The sequence below is a fragment of the Brachionichthys hirsutus genome, chromosome 20 (assembly GCF_040956055.1).
Source record: "Brachionichthys hirsutus isolate HB-005 chromosome 20, CSIRO-AGI_Bhir_v1, whole genome shotgun sequence".
NCBI lineage: Eukaryota > Metazoa > Chordata > Actinopteri > Lophiiformes > Brachionichthyidae > Brachionichthys > Brachionichthys hirsutus.
In genome coordinates, this window is record NC_090916.1 from 9856068 (window position 1) to 9874892 (window position 18825).

The following is an 18825-nucleotide window of genomic DNA, read 5'->3' on the forward strand; positions in this document are numbered from 1 at the left end:
CGTGACTTCCGGCGGCTGTCTTTGATATCCGGTTAGCTGCGTCGAGCCGATCTGCTGCTGTGATGAGTCGGACCGTGGAATGAACATGGCCAACAATAGAAGCCGTTTCCTGGAAGGTAAGCGGCGACACTCCGGCCACCGGGAGCCGGCCACCGGGAGCCGGCATCCCGCACACCGAGGCGGGTTCGTGGTCCGTCGGTGCTAAATATGTGGCTACAGAACGGTTAGCTCGGTGGCTAACGCTAGCCTCGCAGCGCTTGTTGTCATAAGCAGCTCATCCTCGGCTAGCCGGCTCGGAATGGGCGCTGCCAGGCCGGTGGCAGTGCCACCCCGTTGGCCCTGGAGGGTTGGGCGGCGCGTTGGCCCAGCGGTCCGGTCCGGTCCGGTCGGGCCCGCTGGGACACTTCGGACTGGATCTCTGGGTCTGGAAGCCTGAGCTAGCAGCGCTGGCGCTGATGTTCGTGGTGATGTGGTGGCTGGATGCAGCGGAGACGGGCCTTTTTGACGTTGCTAGGATGTTAGCTGCCACATAGCATGCATGAAGCGCTGTGACGTAAAACGTCAAAGATAAATACATCATACTTAATGTTTGTCCCGACAGTGAACCGCCTGTTTCAGCCTCCAAACCAGCCTGCAATGCTGCTGGAAGACTTGTTAGCTCGAAGCTAACCGTACAGCCGGAGACGTTCCGTTCTTCTCCTGCCTTTTACTCCACTTTAACGCTGAAAATCAGCGTCTCGTGTCGGGCTGAGCCCACGCAGGCTGCGAGGTGCGTCGCTGCCTTGCTCAGTGGCAGTGCCGCGAGGATGCGGGACTCTAACGGGATGTTTCAGGAGTTTCTCATTGTAGATAACAAACGTATTTCTTAGTGATATAAGTGACCCCCCCAGTTACAGGCTGCTGTTTGTGTACATGTGCTACATGACCTAGCCTAGCCTAGCCTAGCCTAGCTACCGCTAGACGGGGTCCTGCAGTGACATCATCGCTGATCAGACGGGATCCTGCAGTGATGTCATCGCTGACGTTGGTCTCCTTGTTCAGCTCTGGGGAGGACAGATTCCAGGAGAGAAGGAGGGTTCAAGCACAGCTGGAGCTCCGCCCACGCCGGAGGCGGCGATGAAGAGCAAAGGAGACACGAGTAAGCAGCCCCCCCCCCCCCTGACCTCCATGTTTCTCCTCTCCCCCCCCCCCCCCCCCCCCCCACGTTCATGTTTATCATGTTTATCCTCTTGCTCCCCCCCCCCGACCATGTTTCTCCCCTTCCTCCCAGTGTTGCCGTGGTAACCGTGGAGGAGACGGACCGGCAGCAGCCCGCCTCCCCAGGGGAGAAGAAGGTGACTGTCTCACCCCGCTACGGTGACCCAGCAGGGGGTCACATGGAGTGCACTGATTGGTTGTGGCTCCTGGGTCATGAACTCATGACCTTTCTTTCACGCTCCTCCTCAGACTCCGTCTTTGAGACACTTCACGCCTCGGATCCGCTGAGAACGTACGAGAACCGCTCAAATCACCGCCCGAGGCCTCTGAGCAAGCTGGCGCCCAAAAGCTCAGGTACGCCGAGCCACGCCCCTTTGTCTGGAGGTGTGGTGCGTTCAGGTTCGGAAGCTTTGGGAGGAAAGTTCATCTCTGCTGCGTTTGTCTTCCTGTTCCTCAGTGAGGTCCCGATCGCCGTAGCAACGCCGCCCCCCATGCCCAACTACCGACTGCAGGGCATCGTTCTCCAGGGGCGCCATTTCCAGCACGCACGGATGCCCTCAGCCACCGGGAAGCCGGTCCAAAGGTAACGCCCCCTGGCCACGCCCCCTGGCCACGCCTCCTCCGCTCTGGGTCAGGGATGTGTAGAAACAGGAAGTCGGGGTTCTGAGGTGCATCTTTTAAATCTGACGTGTTAATCGGAAAAAGGAAAACCTTGAACCCTCCTAAGCGTTGTCATGGCAACCTCTGTCCTCAGAAACGACTCGTCCACATCGCAGCGAACTGAAGAGGTGGACAGCATCATCCTCACCTGTCCCGAGGTTCCAGGTAGGGTCCGGACACGCCCACACGGCACCGCTGATTATCTATGGGCTTCTAGAGGTCACCTGGGGTCACTGACTGTCGTTGTGGTCGACCTTCCAGAGGAGGAACACCTGAACATCAAGCGGCGCGTGCAGCAGCAGAAGAAGAAGAAACCTCTGGAGGACTGCTGGACGGTTCCCCCGCAGCAGAGAGCAGCTGAGGTGAGCCGTTAGCTCAGCATGTTGCTAGCGTTAGCCTCAGCAACGCTCGGAGCCGTTAGCTCAGCATGTCGCTAGCGTTAGCCTCAGCAACGCTCGGAGCCGTTAGCTCAGCATGTCGCTAGCGTTAGCCTCAGCGACGCTCGGAGCCGTTAGCTCAGCAACACTCGGAGCCGTTAGCTCAGCATGTTGCTAGCGTTAGCCTCGGCAACACTCTGAGCCGTTAGCTCAGCATGTTGCTAGCGTTAGCCTCAGCAACACTCGGAGCCGTTAGCTCAGCATGTCGCTAGCGTTAGCCTCAGCAACGCTCGGAGCCGTTAGCCTCAGCAACACTCGGAGCCGTTAGCTCAGCATGTTGCTAGCGTTAGCCTCAGCAACGCTCGGAGCCGTTAGCTCAGCATGTCGCTAGCGTTAGCCTCAGCAACGCTCGGAGCCGTTAGCTCAGCAACACTCTGAGCCTTTAGCTCAGCATGTTGCTAGCGTTAGCCTCAGCAACACTCTGAGCCGTTAGCGCAGCCTGTTGCTAGCGTTAGCCTCAGCAACACTCGGAGCCGTTAGCTTAGCATGTTGCTAGTGTTAGCCTCAGCAACGCTCGGAGCCGTTAGCTCAGCAACACTCGGAGCCGTTAGCTCAGCATGTTGCTAGCGTTAGCCTCAGCAACACTCTGAGCCGTTAGCTTAGCATGTTGCTAGCGTTAGCCTCAGCCTTCCTCCGTCTGCCAGCCGCTGTGTGCTAAGTGTAAGAAGCCCGGCGAGGATGGCGGCAGGTGTCAGAACTGTGGGACCGGTCCGGTGCCGCCGCCCCCCAGCAGGCCACGCTGTCATCGCCGACCCCCCGACTCCAATCCGATCGCAGCCCTCCCCCGGACCCAACGACACGCACCAGGACTTCTACAAGCCGGTCCCCAAGACCACGAGGGCATCCTGGGCGGAGTCTGCTTTACGGCTCGGTACCGCCAGAACGCTGCTGCCGCTGAACAGCGGCGCCGCCCTGCTGTCCGGGACGTCCGGCTGCTGCGGCCCCCGGCCCCCGGCCAAAGGGACGAAGACGGCGGCCCAGCAGCGCCAGCTCGACGACCCCAGTGAGTAGGAAGCTCCTAGTTCTGCTTGTTGGGTTTAGTCCCGCCCCTGGTGTCCCCCGGGTGTCCCCCGGGTGTCCCCCCCGTCTGCTAGCTGCTGTGTCCTGCTCTTCCTCCCCAGTCATCCTGTCCAGCGACGATGAAGATGGGGCCGACAACGCCAGCACAGGAAGCACCAACAGACTGGATAGCGCGTCGCCCCGGCCTGCAGACCCCGCCCACTCGTCGCCGGCGCCCTCTGGAGGCCGAGTGGAAGCGGCCGAGCAGGAGGAGCTGAACGCCGACTTCTTTGAAGACGTCAACATGAAGATCATGATACCGCGGAGAGGGAGGATGAAGGACCAGGTGAGACCGTCCGGATCAGAACCAGGAGTCCAAAGTAATGGGTCACGGTTACCATGACGCTATGGAGTGCTCATGGTCAGCTGATGCTTGCTCTCTGATGCTGCTGTAGCTCCGCCTCCTGAAGGCCGGCCTTTATTTCTGCTTCCAGTTTGGGAACCAGCCCCCGGAGCCGCTCTCCCCCAGGACGAAGAAGCCCAAAGTCACGCCCAGTCGGCGAGGCAGCATCGCCCTGGCGTGCCGGAACCTGAGGGTGGGGACGCTCCGCCGGACGGTGATGAAGCCCGTGGCCGTGAGTCCCGCCCACAGCTCTCCTGATTGGTCAGAAGGAGCTCCACGGCGTTCCTCACATCCTCTCTCCTTTCTGTTTCAGTTTTCTGTCGACAACATCCAGCTGGAGATTGAAGGTATGAACCAGTAGAATCGATCGATCATATTCAGACAAACGCAATCGGATCAATGATTCTACACACAAAATGGTGGTAACCCTCGCCACTGGCGGGAGGGGCCTTTTTAAACCGACCCCACCCACCGTCTGATCTGAACTCGGGTCTGGTTATTTGATCAGGTATTGATTACTGTCTGTCTCTGACCCGGTCCCGTCCCGTCCCGTCCCGTCTCAGGTCCAGAGCAGGACTCCCTGGAGACGGTTTGCCTCCGCTCGTCGGAGCTGATCAGCTGCGAGTGGTGCCGCGTCCGGAAGCTGCCGGTCATGTTCCTCCAGACGAGCCCGGAGGAGTGCGCCCGGCTGCGCTCGCAGCTCCGCATGGCCAAGGGGACGGGCGGCCATTGGTACGACTGCAGCGGGGACGGTCAGTACGGCGGTCCCGCTCGCCTGTAGCCTGGCGAGCTAACGTGCTAACTGTGCTCACGGGACGCCCCGCAGCTCGGGGGAGAAGTACGTGGTGCTGATCCTGGAGAACGCCCTGCCGATGGAGGAGCAGGTGATCCTGGAGGACATCCTGGGCCAGATCGGCAGGACCAACCAGCTCAGCCACTTCCCCTCCGAGCTGCCCTTCGACGAGGCCAACGTCCGGCTGGTCAACTTCAACAACGCCGCTCCTACAGGTGGGGGCGGAGCCACGCCGACCTTAAGAGAACTTGGAACCGCGTCAGCCGTGAGTCTGATCCAGTTCCTGGGAACGTCTCTGTTGTCTCTGCAGGTGGCGCCCATTCAAGCCCCTCCCAGAGTCACACACTTCTCTCCCGTCACCAAGGTGATGAGCCCAGTGGCCACGCCCATATGCACGAGGATGGTCACCCGGCAACAGACCAGCAACTACTTGGAAGACGACGAGGACATGACCGACCTCCAGCCGACCTTCACGGGACCGATCATTAAGTGTGGCTCGGCCCTCGCCTGTCAGACGGAACTGAGGGAGCGATGATGTCACACGTCGGTGACGCGGTTTGTCTTCCAGGTTGATGGTGTTCCCGCCCCCCCCCGCCAAAGGGGGGATATCCGTCACCAACGAAGACCTCCACTGCCTCAACGACGGCGAGTTCCTCAACGACGTCATCATCGACTTTTATTTAAAGTACGTCGGACACGCTTTGACCCTGCTCTCAAATGACCACGCCCCCTCTGACCACGCCCCCTCTGTCCACGCAGATATTTAGTGTTGGAGAAATTGAAAAAAGAGGATGCACAAAGAATCCACGTTTTCAGCTCCTTCTTCTACAAGAGGTTGAACCAGAGGGAGAGGAGGACCGTCCCGGAGACCCCCCACCTGTCGTGAGTGGCGCCCCGCCCCGCCCCGCCCCGCCCCGCCTGCCCCGCCCCGTTACGTTAACGGTTTGTGCTTCCAGGATCCAGAGGAGGAAACACAACCGGGTGAAGACGTGGACTCGACACGTCGACCTGTTCCAGAAGGACTTTGTTTTTGTTCCCATCAATGAGTCGTGAGTTTGACTTCCTGTTTTGAGTTTAAAGGGCCGCCCCTGAAGGGGGCGTCGCTCCGTCCTGACCCGGTTCCTCTTCTCAGGGCTCACTGGTACCTGGCCATCATCTGCTTCCCGGGACTCAAGAGGACGGTCTACGAGGACACCCCGCTAGCAGAGCTTCCATTGGACGAGAGCGTCCCGGACCACTGTCGTCCTCTGTCCCCGGAGCGGGACGGGCCCGACGGCTCCCTGGAGGACCCAGAGGGCCCGGCCGACGGCGCCGCCGGGTCGACGGACCGGCGGTACACGAGTGAGCTGCACAGAATCAGAGTCTGCTACGGGTCAGGGAAAGCAAACGGCGACGCCTCCTCAGACGACCAGAGCTCCTGTCAGGTGAGTGTCCTCATCGTCCAATCACCGCCCTGGAAACGGGACGTTGTCGTCACATGACCTTTCGTCTCCAGGACGACTGCAGCGACGAGGAGTCGCCTGCGCTCGATGCTCCCGGCTGTGACTCCTCCAATCACAGCGTCTGCAAACAGTGAGTCAACGTCCTCGTCCTCCAGCAGGGGGCAGCGCTGCTCCTCCCAGAGACACCTCCTCCTAGCAGAGCTTCTCCTCTTCTCCTGCAGGCCTTGCATCCTCATCATGGACTCCCTGCGAGGTCCAACCAGGTCGACGGTGGTGAAGACGCTCAGAGAGTGAGTGTTTGATCTGATCCAGTCGGGGCTGAAGGCGGGTCTCGGGCGGGTCTCGGGCGGGTCTGTTGCCATGGTTTTTGACTTCCCAGGGGTTCAAACAACCGTGGCCTCACCCTGCTGCTGAAAGGCATTGTGGGAAATGTAGTAAAAAGACAACAGAAAGACGAGTGTTCAGCTTTTCTGAGGGGCGATGTTTATAAAAGTGAACTGTAAACGTGCATTTCTATTTCTGCATGTATTTATTAAATATAAGTTTATCTGGTGTATTTGTTCTACTCGTGTGTTTAAAATGGATATATTTATATCTTCTTATATATTTATATTGTGATAATTCACGTTTCCTCCTGCGGGGGGAGTTGGACGGATGGTGACGCAGGGTGCGCTTGTTTCAGGTATCTGGAGGTGGAGTGGGAGGTGCGAAAAGGAGCTGAAAGGAGCTTCGGGAAGGAGGTGATGAAGGGCTCCAGCCCTCGTGTTCCTCAGCAGGACAACTTCAGCGACTGCGGCGTTTACGTGCTGCAGTACGTGGAGAGCTTCTTCCAGGTGAGGGACGGGCGGGAGAGCCGGTTCTCCTCTGACGGGTCCGAACCCAACGCACTGCGTCTCCCAACAGAACCCGGTTCCCAGCTTCCAGCTCCCGCTGAACCTCACCGATTGGTTCCCGCCGCAGAGGATGAAGACGAAGCGCGAGGAAATCAAGGAGCTCATCCTGAAGATCCAGGACCAACAGCAGCTGGACAAGCAGGAGCAGGCGGAGGCGGAGGCCCCGCCCACCTCCTCTGAGGACGCTGACATCCAAGAGACTTGTGGTTCCATGGATCCGAGCACGAGCCCCCCGTGGGCCCCCCCCTCCCGTCTGAAACAGACATGACATTTGTATGAAATAAAACATGGTGTAAATACGCCGGCGTTCCCCGTCTGGTTCTGTTTCCCGTCTGGTTCTGTTCCCCGTCTGGTTCCGTTCCCCGTCTGGTTCTGTTTCCTGTCTGGTTTTGTTTCCCGTCTGGTTCCGTTCCCCGTCTGGTTCCGTTCCCCGTTTTGTTCTCTGGACCGGATTTGCAGAACGCTCCGGCAGCCATCTTTGTTCTGCTCTCGTTGCCGAGGAAACGGTGGTCCAGACGGAAGTTCGGGGCTTGTCGTGTCTCTTCCTTTTGGAGTGGCTCCGCCCACTGCTGGGCAATCAGTCAGATTGATTTGTGTATCTGATCCCTGAGTTTTACCTGCAGGTCTCAGGGTGATAAGTGTTTGAGAAGGCCAGTTGTGTTTTGCCCTGCTGATCTCAGAAGCAGTACTTTTATCTGTAACTGAGTACTTTTATCTGTAACTGGGTACTTTTATCTGTAACTGAGTACTTCTATGAGGTATTGGAAGCTTCCGGAGATCGTGAGTCCAGGTTCGACTCCCTTCCCGAACTCCACGGCGCCCCCTGCAGGGAGACTTTGTTTCTTCCGGTCGTGACGTCACGCACAAGTTTCCCAGGATTGCTGCGGGAGTCGGAGGCTGCAGGGCGGGGAGAGAGTCGCTCAGGCTGCCGGAGTGGACAGCTATCACCCGGAGACCCCCCCCCCCTGGCGCGGCTGTCCTTTGTGGGGATAAAAACCCACATATTGACGTTCCCCGAGTCTCAGGAGCTCACCTTGACACCAGGTAAGCAACACGGACGCCCGGGAACATGAATGGCGGGGGTGTTAGCTAGCTAGACGGGCTATAGCGCTCAGCGGCGCCCCGCTGCTAGCAGCGAGCAACACGGGGGGCTGTCGGCGGACATGCGGGTCGGGAAGGGGGGGTGGAATATATCCTAAATTAAAGCGAGAACAGCCCCCCCCGCACGAGCCCCCGCTCATCCGGCATTCCCGGTTTCTATCGCCTCTGCGCCAGACTGCGTTGAAACATCGATCAATTCAGCCGTTCGTGGTGATTATTGGTGGAACGCGTTGAATAATACACCGAATAAAACATCCCGGGAACGTTCACGGGAGCCTCGAACATTCGGCGCGAGAATAATTCACTTTCCGCTTCTACTTCGGCCAGGCTTCAACTTCTCCGTCCGGTGAGCGGTTCGTTCTGGCGAACCGGACTGAACGGTCGTTTGATGTGGAACATGTTATTGCTAGATCCCAGCCGGATGGAATGGGATTATAATCTGACGTTAGATCCCAGCCGGATGGGATTATAATCTGATGTTAGGTCCCAGCAGGATGGGATGGGATTATAATCTGACGTTAGATCCCAGCCGGATGGGATTATAATCTGTTAGATCCCAGCCGGATGGGATGGGATTATAATCTGACGTTAGATCCCAGCCGGATGGGATTATAATCTGACGTTAGGTCCCAGCCGGATGGGATTATAATCTGACGTTAGATCCCAGCCGGATGGAATGGGATTATAATCTGATTTAGATCCCAGCCGGATGGGATGGGATTATAGTCTGACTCGGGATCAGTTATGAGTCACGTTAACCGGCGTGGTTTTAGCCGGAGGTTCACCGGCGTGTTCATGACGCGAGAGCGTGTGTTGTCCCGGCTGCGGCGTGCACGCGCGCGCACACACGTTTGATTAGCAGCTCAGGTGTTCTGTCACCTGAGGCGTGGGCGGAGCCTCGAGGACGGCCTTGGACCTTTGCCCCGTCCTCACCTCCAGATCATTTTATTGACTCCAGGAAACGATCCTGACTGATTATTGGTGAATCAGGAAGCTGCAGCCAATGAGGAGCCTCGGCATCCAGGAAATGGCTGCAATGGGTCCGTGGGAGGACGAGTCGCCAGCAGGGAGTGGATTCCTGACGGTGGGCGGGGCATCACTCCGCTCCAGCACCGTCTGTCTATTTTTAGCATCAGAACCCGCTTCAGGCAGATCGGTCACGTTCTACATGCAAATGAGCCCAACCCGTCTCTGTGGTGGAGACTGCTGTTACCGTGGCGACAGGATCACCTGTGTAGTGACCTGAGTAAGGCTGGGCCTCGTGGTACACGCATGTTGGATTGTGGGTAATATTCTTGGATCAGGCCTTTCTGTTCTTGCGTTCTTGTTGGATCAGAACCTCGCTGTCGGCTCGGACGTGGAGCTCTTTGGAACCGGATCGGGTTCGGTCCCGTTCCCTGCGGTGCTCTCTGACGGGACTTTGACCCGCATTAATCCGGTTCCTTTCAATCTGAAGCTGGCCAGGATTTAACATTCTGCTGCTGCGTGGAACCCGGATTACCAGAACGCTGAGGTGCTAGGGTTGGGACAGGAAGCAGAACTTCATCTGGCTGTTACACCCGTTGGGTTCTGGGTTCTGGAGGTTCTGTTTCAACGTAATTTTGTTTTGGGCGGCCCGGCGAGGCCCGGCGAGGCCCGGCGAGGCCCGGTGAGGCCCAGTGAGGTCCGGTCCCGCTGCAGGGACGTGGATGGCTGTTTGTCTTTATTGCTGTTGGACTTCGTCTCCGGCTGAAGGACTTCCGTCTGATTGTAGCCAATCAGAACCCAGCGTCATGTGATCTGACATAGAGTAAAAGGACTGTTAAACTGGTGTGTGTGTGTGTGTGTGTGTGTGTGTGTGTGTGTGTGTGTGTGTGTGCGTGTGTGCGTGTGTGCGTGTGTGTGCGCACAGTAAAGGTCACCTGCTGGGCGGGGCAGCCACTCGCTCATAAATGTGACAGAAGGTCAAACACAGGTGTGATCACACCTCTGCAGCTTCACAATAAGAGCTTTCAGGCGGCTTTTATTTTGAAGTTGTCAGTGATGTCAGTGTGCCCTCTGGGTCCGTGTCCCTGAACGCATCGCCACGTGACCCGCCGCTCGGACCAACAATCAGCTGTTTGTTGTGGCCGAGTGGGTCAGACGCACCAAGCAGCAGCTGCCGGGTTCTGATGGACCGCAGCGGACGGGTCTGGTGTTCTGCTGCAGTGAGTCCCGTCCCACGTTTCCAGCTGACCCCTCCCACTTCCTGGTTCAGGTGCTAACTGCTCTGTGATTGGTCGCCTGTGGAGGCGGGCGGATGCTTGACCTCATGGGTTTGCTAAAGGTCACTCCAGCAGAACCAGTCGGGTCCCAGTGGACCCAGCCTAGCATGTGTGTAGCTTCCGTATGGCTAACGTTAGCTGCCTTAGCTCCACCTGGACGGTCATGTGACTTGTGTGGTGTTTTCCAGAGCCCCCGGAGCGCAGCGATGGAGGACGGGAAGCCGGTGTGGGCGCCCCACCCGGCGGACGGGTTCCAGCTGGGGACCATCGTGGACATCGGCGCCGACAGCCTCACCATCGAACCCTTGAAGCAGAGAGGGAAGGTGAGAGCCCGGTCCAGCGGCGCCTAATGGGTGGGGTACGCATCGCCCTCAGTTTGCTGTCAGAGGGCCCGTCGCCACGGTAACCCTGTTGGCGGTCTAGATGACCTGTTCCCTCTACGGCGTCCATCATGGGACATTTAAAGGCTCCTGCGGCGTCTCCATGGTAACATGCTGGTTACACTGGTGTGTTGTCCTTTGAGGCGAGTTCCCATTGGTCAGCAGAACTTCTGAGGAGGAAGAGGAACGTTGTTCTGGTGTTCAGATCCCAGAGAGCGTCCGGCTCCAGGGAACAATGTCCCGTCTGTCCCACTGCTCTGTCCCACTGCTCTGTCCCACTACTCTGTCCCACTACTCCCAGTGTGTACCAGTGTTCACTGAGACGGGGACGTACTGCCCCCCCCCCCCCACTGGGGAGGACACGGTGAACACCTCCTCCTCACGCTGTCCAGTTTAGGCTGCACAACATTCCAGTAATGGGAAGAACGAGTGGCTGTACGTCCCTAGCTCTGTGTGTGTGTGTGGGGGGGGACGCTTGACATGGTTCTGGGTCCAGGTCAACACCTGAAGGAATGCAGAGGAAATCTGCGTGTTGTTGTGTGTCTGCTTGTTGTTGTTGTGTGTCTGCTTGTTGTTGTTGTCTGCTTGTTGTTGGTTGTTTGTTGTTGTTGTGTGTCTGCTTGTTGTTGTTGTCTGCTTGTTGTTGGTTGTTTGTTGTTGTTGTGTGTCTGCTTGTTGTTGTCTGCTTGTTGTTGTCTGCTTGTTGTTGTTGTGTGTCTGCTTGTTGTCTGCTTGTTGTTGTCTGCTTGTTGTTGTTGTGTGCCTGCTTGTTGTTGTCTGCTTGTTGTTGGTTGTTTGTTGTTGTTGACTGCTTGTTGTTGTGTCTGCTTGTTGTGTCTGCTTGTTGTTGTCTGCTTGTTGTTGGTGTCTGCTTGTTGTTGTTGGTTGTCTGCTTGTGTGTCTGCTTGTTGTTGTTGTCTGCTTGTTGTTGTCTGCTTGTTGTTGTTGTGTGTCTGCTTGTTGTTGTTGTTGTCTGCTTGTTGTTTGTCTGCTTGTTGTTGTGTGTCTGCTTGTTGTTGTTGGGTGTCTGCTTGTTGTTGTCTGCTTGTTGTTGTTGCCGATCATTAGAATCCGATGGCGTCCATGAATGACTCCCTGTCTTGCTCCTCCTTTCCAGACGTTCCTGGCGGCAGTCAACCAGGTGTTCCCAGCTGAGGACGATGTCAACAAACACGTGGAGGACAACTGTGAGACACGCCCAGTGTTCAGTCGTCACGACGACGGCTAACACGGTGTCCCGCTGATGTTGTGTGTCTGTTGTGTCTCAGGTTCCTTGATGTACCTGAATGAAGCCACGCTGCTCAACAACGTTCGTGTCCGATACAGCAGAGACAAGATCTACGTGAGTCCTGACTGGTCTCGCTGGATGATTGATCGATGTCTGATAACTGATAACGTCACGCACAGATGAGGCTTATTGCTCTTTGTCCTGACCCTGGTTCCTGAATCAGAACCGCGTCCCACTCGGAACAGAATGTCCTCGGGCTCAGTCTGACCTCCGCCTCCGAGGAAGCCTTCAGATAAAGGCCTCGCCACCTGCAGGGTGAATCAGACAGGTGTATGCTCTGGATCAGGCTGACATCTAGTGGCTGGAGGAGGAACTGCACGTCTGTTCTTAACTCTGTCTGAAGCAAAGACGGGAAGGGGTTCCCAAAAGATAGGGCAGAATAATCAAGAACATTCAGGATCCTGCAGTGACATCATCGCTGCATTAGTTGACCTCTACTACTGTTTGATGCTTACGTTGAATGGTTTATTGTGGGTCGTTAGTTACTTGTTAGTTGTGGGTCGTTAGTTACCTGTTAGTTACCTGTTAGTTGTGGGTCGTTAGTTACTTGTTAGTTGTGGGTCGTTAGTTACTTGTTAGTTGTGGGTCGTTAGTTACCTGTTAGTTGTGGGTCGTTAGTTACTTGTTAGTTGTGGGTCGTTAGTTACCTGTTAGTTGTGGGTTGTTAGTTACTTGTTAGTTGTGGGTCGTTAGTTACTTGTTAGTTGTGGGTCGTTGGTTTCCTGTTAGTTGTGGGTCGTTAGTTACCTGTTAGTTGTGGGTCGTTAGTTACCTGTTAGTTAGTTGTGGGTTGTTAGTTACTTGTTAGTTAGTTGTGGGTCGTTAGTTACCTGTTAGTTGTGGGTCGTTAGTTACCTGTTAGTTGTGGGTCGTTAGTTACTTGTTAGTTGTGGGTCGTTAGTTACTTGTTAGTTGTGGGTCGTTAGTTACCTGTTAGTTGTGGGTTGTTAGTTACCTGTTCGTTGTGGGTCGTTAGTTACCTGTTAGTTGTGGGTCGTTAGTTACCTGTTAGTTGTGGGTCGTTAGTTACTTGTTAGTTGTGGGTCGTTAGTTACCTGTTAGTTGTGGGTCGTTAGTTACCTGTTAGTTGTGGGTCGTTAGTTACCTGTTAGTTGTGGGTCGTTAGTTACCTGTTAGTTGTGGGTCGTTAGTTACCTGTTAGTTGTGGGTCGTTAGTTACCTGTTAGTTGTGGGTTGTTAGTTACCTGTTAGTTGTGGGTTGTTAGTTACCTGTTAGTTGTGGGTCGTTAGTTACCTGTTAGTTGTGGGTCGTTAGTTACCTGTTAGTTGTGGGTCGTTAGTTACCTGTTAGTTGTGGGTCGTTAGTTACCTGTTAGTTGTGGGTCGTTAGTTACTTGTTAGTTGTGGGTCGTTAGTTACTTGTTAGTTGTGGGTCGTTAGTTACCTGTTCGTTGTGGGTCGTTAGTTACCTGTTAGTTGTGGGTCGTTAGTTACCTGTTAGTTGTGGGTCGTTAGTTACCTGTTAGTTGTGGGTCGTTAGTTACCTGTTAGTTGTGGGTCGTTAGTTACCTGTTAGTTGTGGGTCGTTAGTTACCTGTTAGCTGTGGGTCGTTAGTTACCTGTTAGTTGTGGGTTGTTAGTTACCTGTTAGTTGTGGGTTGTTAGTTACCTGTTAGTTGTGGGTTGTTAGTTACCTGTTAGTTGTGGGTTGTTAGTTACCTGTTAGTTGTGGGTCATTAGTTACCTGTTAGTTGTGGGTCGTTAGTTACCTGTTAGTTGTGGGTCGTTAGTTACCTGTTAGTTGTGGGTCGTTAGTTACTTGTTAGTTGTGGGTCGTTAGTTACCTGTTAGTTGTGGGTCGTTAGTTACCTGTTAGTTGTGGGTTGTTAGTTACCTGTTAGTTGTGGGTCGTTAGTTACCTGTTAGTTGTGGGTCGTTAGTTACCTGTTAGTTGTGGGTCGTTAGTTACCTGTTAGTTGTGGGTCGTTAGTTACTTGTTAGTTGTGGGTCGTTAGTTACCTGTTAGTTGTGGGTCGTTAGATACCTGTTAGTTGTGGGTCGTTAGTTACCTGTTAGTTGTGGGTTGTTAGTTACCTGTTAGTTGTGGGTCGTTAGTTACCTGTTAGTTGTGGGTCGTTAGTTACCTGTTCGTTGTGGGTCGTTAGTTACCTGTTAGTTGTGGGTCGTTAGTTACCTGTTAGTTGTGGGTTGTTAGTTACCTGTTAGTTGTGGGTCGTTAGTTACCTGTTAGTTGTGGGTCGTTAGTTACTTGTTAGTTGTGGGTCGTTAGTTACCTGTTAGTTGTGGGTCGTTAGATACCTGTTAGTTGTGGGTCGTTAGTTACCTGTTAGTTGTGGGTCGTTAGTTACCTGTTAGCTGTGGGTCGTTAGTTACCTGTTAGTTGTGGGTCGTTAGTTACCTGTTAGTTGTGGGTCGTTAGTTACCTGTTAGTTGTGGGTCGTTAGTTACCTGTTAGTTGTGGGTCGTTAGTTACCTGTTAGTTGTGGGTTGTTAGTTACCTGTTAGTTGTGGGTCGTTAGTTACCTGTTCGTTGTGGGTCGTTAGTTACCTGTTAGTTGTGGGTCGTTAGTTACCTGTTCGTTGCTCAGTTCGGTGTTCTTCTTCTACTCCCCCAGACGTTTGTCGCCAACATCCTGATTGCGGTGAACCCGTACTACGACATTCCCAAGCTTTATGCGCTGGACACCATCCAGCAGTACCGGGGCCGGTCTCTGGGCACGCTGCCGCCCCACGTCTATGCCATCGGTGAGTCGCATCGGCGTCGGGTTGAGGCGTAGCGCCGTCTCACCGGTCACCTGTGTGTCTGTCCGTCAGCTGATAAGGCCTACCGGGACATGAAGGTCCTGAAGCTGAGCCAGTCCATCGTCGTCTCGGGAGAGTCCGGCGCCGGGAAGACGGAGAACACCAAGTTCGTGCTCAGGTGAGGCTGCTGCCTGTCGCATGATGAACACCTGAAGCTGATCCCAGATCAGACCGGGGTCAGGGGGCGCCGACCCTGAACGCGCGTCATTACTCTGTTTTTGCGGCAGATACCTGACGACCTCGTACGGGACGGGGCAGGACATCGATGAGAGGATCGTGGAAGGTGAGATTGGCTCCTTCCCGTTGGACGGCGTGCGTCGTCCCGGTGACGTCCTGACCCGCGCCGTGTCTCCCATCCTGCAGCCAATCCGCTGCTGGAGGCCTTCGGAAATGCAAAAACGGTCCGGAACAACAACAGCAGTCGCTTTGGGAAGTTTGTTGAAATCCACTTCAATGCCAAGGTATGAGGAGCAGCCTCATTAGCATAAACTGCTGAAGAGCGGCCTCATTAGCATAAGCTGCTGAAGAGCGGCCTCATTAGCATAAGATGCTGAAGAGCGGCCTCATTAGCATAAGCTGCTGAAGAGCGGCCTCATTAGCATAAACTGCTGAAGGGCGTCCTCATTAGCATAAGCTGCTGAAGAGCGTCCTCATTAGCATAAGATGCTGAAGAGCGGCCACATTAGCATAAGCTGCTGAAGAGCGTCCTCATTAGCACAAGATGCTGAAGAGCGTCCTCATTAGCATAAGCTGCTGAAGAGCGTCCTCACTAGCATAAGCTGCTGAAGAGCGGCCTCATTAGCATTAGCTGCTGAAGAGCGTCCTCATTAGCATAAGCTGCTGAAGAGCGTCCTCATTATGCTAACGATAAATGAGCTGGGCGCCCTGGGTGGAGCTAAAGCGGCGTTTGTTTGGTCAGAACGCCGTGGTCGGAGGCTTCGTGTCTCACTACCTGCTGGAGAAGTCCAGGATCTGCAGACAGAGCCCTGAGGAGAGGAACTACCACGTCTTCTACCGGCTGTGCGCCGGAGCGCCGGAGGACACCAGGCAGAAGTTCCACCTGAGCGCTCCGGACACCTTCAGGGTAGGTCTAGGGCCGGTTGGGGGGCGGAGCCACTGATATTCAGATCGTCACAGACCAGCCTGTTCTGGACATGGGGGGGGGGGGGGGGTGCTGATTGGTAGTAGAACCAGAACCTCCTGCTCCTGTCTTTCAGTACCTGAACAGAGGATGCACTCGCTTCTTCGCCACCAAAGAGACGGACAAACACATCCTGCAGAACCGCAAGAGCCCTGAGGTACGCCACACGGCACCAGCTGCTGCAGCCGTGACCTGTACCTCCTGACTCCGCCCCTCAGATCCCACCTGACAACGGTTTTATTCTCCCGTTCAGAAATGAGCAGATTATATTAAACTCTATCAGCAGGTGAAGAAACGACCATGGGGGGGGGGGTCTCCTGATCCGGATCGTCCTGATCAGAGTGGGCGTGGCTCAGAATAAATCAGCCAACATGTTCCTTAAACACTTCTTGCTGTTGTCTTTGATCCGGATGAAGGATGAAGACTCGGGGCGGCGTGCGGGAGAAGAGCGGCAAAATGACCGTCTGGGGGACGACACGCCGCGCCGGCGCTAACGGTGTCCTCTCCATCTCGTCTCACAGCACCTGAAGTCCGGCGCTCTGAAGGACCCCCTGCTGGACGACCACGGCGACTTCACCCGGATGTGCGTGGCCATGAAGAAGATCGGCCTGGACCACACGGAGAAGCAGGACCTGTTCAGGGTGGTGGCCGGCGTGCTGCACCTGGGCAACATCGACTTTGAGGAGGCCGGGAGCACCTCAGGTGAGCTCTGGTGCCTCCCCAGTGCTAGCCAGCTGGGGAAGCTAACAGCGACGGGGAAGCTAACACCAGCGGTCTCTTCCCGTGACGCTCCACCTTCTTCTTCATGCGTGACCTGGATCTCACCCCCATGTGAACAGGCCATTCCCAACCCTGAGTCTTGTCTTGCAGGCGGATGCACCATCAGGAAGCAGTCGAGCCAGACGCTGGAGCACTGTGCCGAGCTGCTGGGTCTGGAGGAGGAGGACCTGAGGGTCAGCCTCACCACCAGGGTCATGCTGACGACAGCAGGGGGCGCCAAAGGGACAGTCATCAAGTAAGAGGCCGCGCACGCACACACACACACACACCGGTCAAAGGACAAGAGGGGCTAAAGAAGCTAAGCAGCGCTAACGGGCTAGAGAAGCTAAACGCCGCTAACGTCTCCCCGTCTGCTGTTAGGAGCTGCAGATTCAGCTGATCATCAAACATATTGATTAGGACAAAGTCCCGACAATAAACATCGAGCCCGTGGTGAGAGGAGGGTTTGGTTCAGACGGGCCCGGGTCTGAACCGGGTCCGTTTGGGTCACTTTAGCGGTCTGCTAATGCTATACCTGACACTGGAACCCAGTGATTCCTGCCCACCTGCGTTTGGGCTTCATTTCAGTCAGAACCAGGACCAGAACCAGAACCAGAACCATGGCGCTACATGCTTGTGTGTTTTCCCAGAGTGCCACTCAAGGTGGAGCAGGCGAACAACGCCCGGGACGCCCTGGCGAAGGCGGTCTACAGCCGCCTGTTCGACCGCGTGGTGACCCGGGTCAACCAGTGCTTCCCCTTCGACTCGTCCGCCAACTTCATCGGCGTCCTGGACATCGCCGGCTTCGGTGAGTCGCCGGCGATGTCGCTGCCCCTTCTTCCTCACCCTCTTCTTCAGCTCAGCAAACACACCTGGTGACACGTCCAGCTCTGCTTTACCTTCAATGTTCTATTTGAATGGCAGCCGGGAGAGGAGGAGCTTCGACCTGCTGCTCGTTTGGATGGCGTCCCAGCAGCGGCCGAGGGGCGTGGCCATTCTCCTCCTCTATGTAGGGAGGGATGGAGAGGCGTTTCCTGACTGAGGCTAACAGTAGAGCTAGCCGTTGGTCGACGGGGCTCTGCACCTTTCTTCGAGCCGTCCTGTTGTCAGAAGAGGCGGGGTTAGGGTCGGAGCAGCACAAAGGGGCCGTCCTCTGACATCATCAGGTGTTGACGTGCGTTTGACGCCTTTCTGTTTCACAGAGTACTTTGAACACAACAGCTTCGAGCAGTTCTGCATCAACTACTGCAACGAGAAGCTGCAGCAGTTCTTCAACGAGCGCATCCTGAAGGAGGTGAGCGGCACGCCAGCAAAAGCCCCGCCCCGCCCCGCCCCGCCCCCAACGCTCTGTGGATATCGTTGTGGATTCTCATCACAAACGTCTGCTTTGCATTCCAGGAGCAGGAGCTGTACCACAGGGAGGGACTGGGAGTCAACGAGGTCCGCTACGTGGACAACCAGGACTGCATCGGTATGGACCCGCCCCCGCCGCCGCCGCGTTCGTGTTCCTCTGAAGAGCTGCTGGAGATCAAGTTTCATTTTTGAGTAGCTGATGTTTGACGTTCCCACAGAACCAGAAAGTTCTGGTCCTGGTCCTGGTCCGGTGCATTGATCATCTCTCTCAGGGTTACCTGAACACAGGTGACCCCAGACTGGCGAACTCACCTGAACTCGGACCTGACTGTCTCGGACTTGAAGACTATAACTGACTTGTGTGTCTTGTCGTGGGACTCGAACTTCAGGTGTCACTGAAGACTGGACCTTGACATTTTGGACATGGGACTTGTAGTCCTCGACTTGAAACCTGATTTGAGACTAGTGTGTGACTTGACTTCCTGACTTGAACCTAACTTTCCAAAGTGGGACATGCAGGTCTTTACTTGGGACTTGAGGCGGTTGAGGCCCGTTTCGAGTCCTGCTGTTTGTAGGACTTCCCTGTCCATAAACCGTGTCAGAACCCGACTCTCATTCGACTAGTTCTTGTCTTGACTTGGGACCTGAGGTTCTAGCTTTGGATTGGGACCTGCTGTTTTCTAATGTGGACGCTCCTTGATGCGCTGGCCTCAGGTAACCCGGGGCGCCCTGCTTTCTCCACAGACCTGGTGGAGGCCAAGCTGGTGGGCGTCCTGGACATCCTGGACGAAGAGAACCGACTCCCTCAGCCCAGCGACCAGCACTTTACCGACACCGTCCACAGCAAGCACAAGAACCACTTCCGCCTCACTGTGAGTCACGCTAGCTGCACAGCCACCTGCAGACATGCTAACGTTAGCTGCACAGCCACCTGCAGACATGCTAGCGTTAG

General features: G+C 55.6%; 2 protein-coding genes across 2 annotated transcripts in view; both read left to right on the plus strand.

Annotated features, from left to right (window-relative positions):
- The first annotated feature begins 44 nt into the window (after positions 1 to 44).
- LOC137909205 (sentrin-specific protease 6-like) lies at positions 45 to 7125 on the plus strand. The gene is given in 24 exon segments (XM_068753641.1): positions 45 to 116; positions 1042 to 1138; positions 1271 to 1334; positions 1447 to 1468; positions 1471 to 1546; positions 1649 to 1780; positions 1952 to 2022; positions 2119 to 2219; positions 2963 to 3017; positions 3020 to 3052; positions 3055 to 3297; positions 3416 to 3639; positions 3788 to 3928; positions 4010 to 4043; positions 4260 to 4452; positions 4523 to 4978; positions 5058 to 5174; positions 5249 to 5371; positions 5446 to 5538; positions 5622 to 5913; positions 5985 to 6061; positions 6153 to 6221; positions 6614 to 6764; positions 6835 to 7125. Coding segments are annotated over 24 exon segments (3159 nt in total). The 5' UTR covers positions 45 to 79; the 3' UTR covers positions 7093 to 7125.
- Positions 7126 to 10374: 3249 nt separating this feature from the next.
- Positions 10375 to 18825, plus strand: part of LOC137909449 (unconventional myosin-VI-like) — a 22114-nt gene continuing 13663 nt past the window's right edge. The window contains exons 1-15 of the mRNA XM_068753910.1: positions 10375 to 10491; positions 11666 to 11735; positions 11817 to 11890; positions 14434 to 14563; positions 14633 to 14738; positions 14848 to 14903; positions 14984 to 15081; positions 15540 to 15704; positions 15838 to 15918; positions 16283 to 16463; positions 16632 to 16776; positions 17171 to 17328; positions 17723 to 17814; positions 17919 to 17991; positions 18618 to 18745. Coding sequence (XP_068610011.1) covers positions 10375 to 10491; positions 11666 to 11735; positions 11817 to 11890; positions 14434 to 14563; positions 14633 to 14738; positions 14848 to 14903; positions 14984 to 15081; positions 15540 to 15704; positions 15838 to 15918; positions 16283 to 16463; positions 16632 to 16776; positions 17171 to 17328; positions 17723 to 17814; positions 17919 to 17991; positions 18618 to 18745 — 1674 coding nt within the window. The remainder of the gene's footprint in view (positions 10492 to 11665; positions 11736 to 11816; positions 11891 to 14433; positions 14564 to 14632; positions 14739 to 14847; positions 14904 to 14983; positions 15082 to 15539; positions 15705 to 15837; positions 15919 to 16282; positions 16464 to 16631; positions 16777 to 17170; positions 17329 to 17722; positions 17815 to 17918; positions 17992 to 18617; positions 18746 to 18825) is intronic.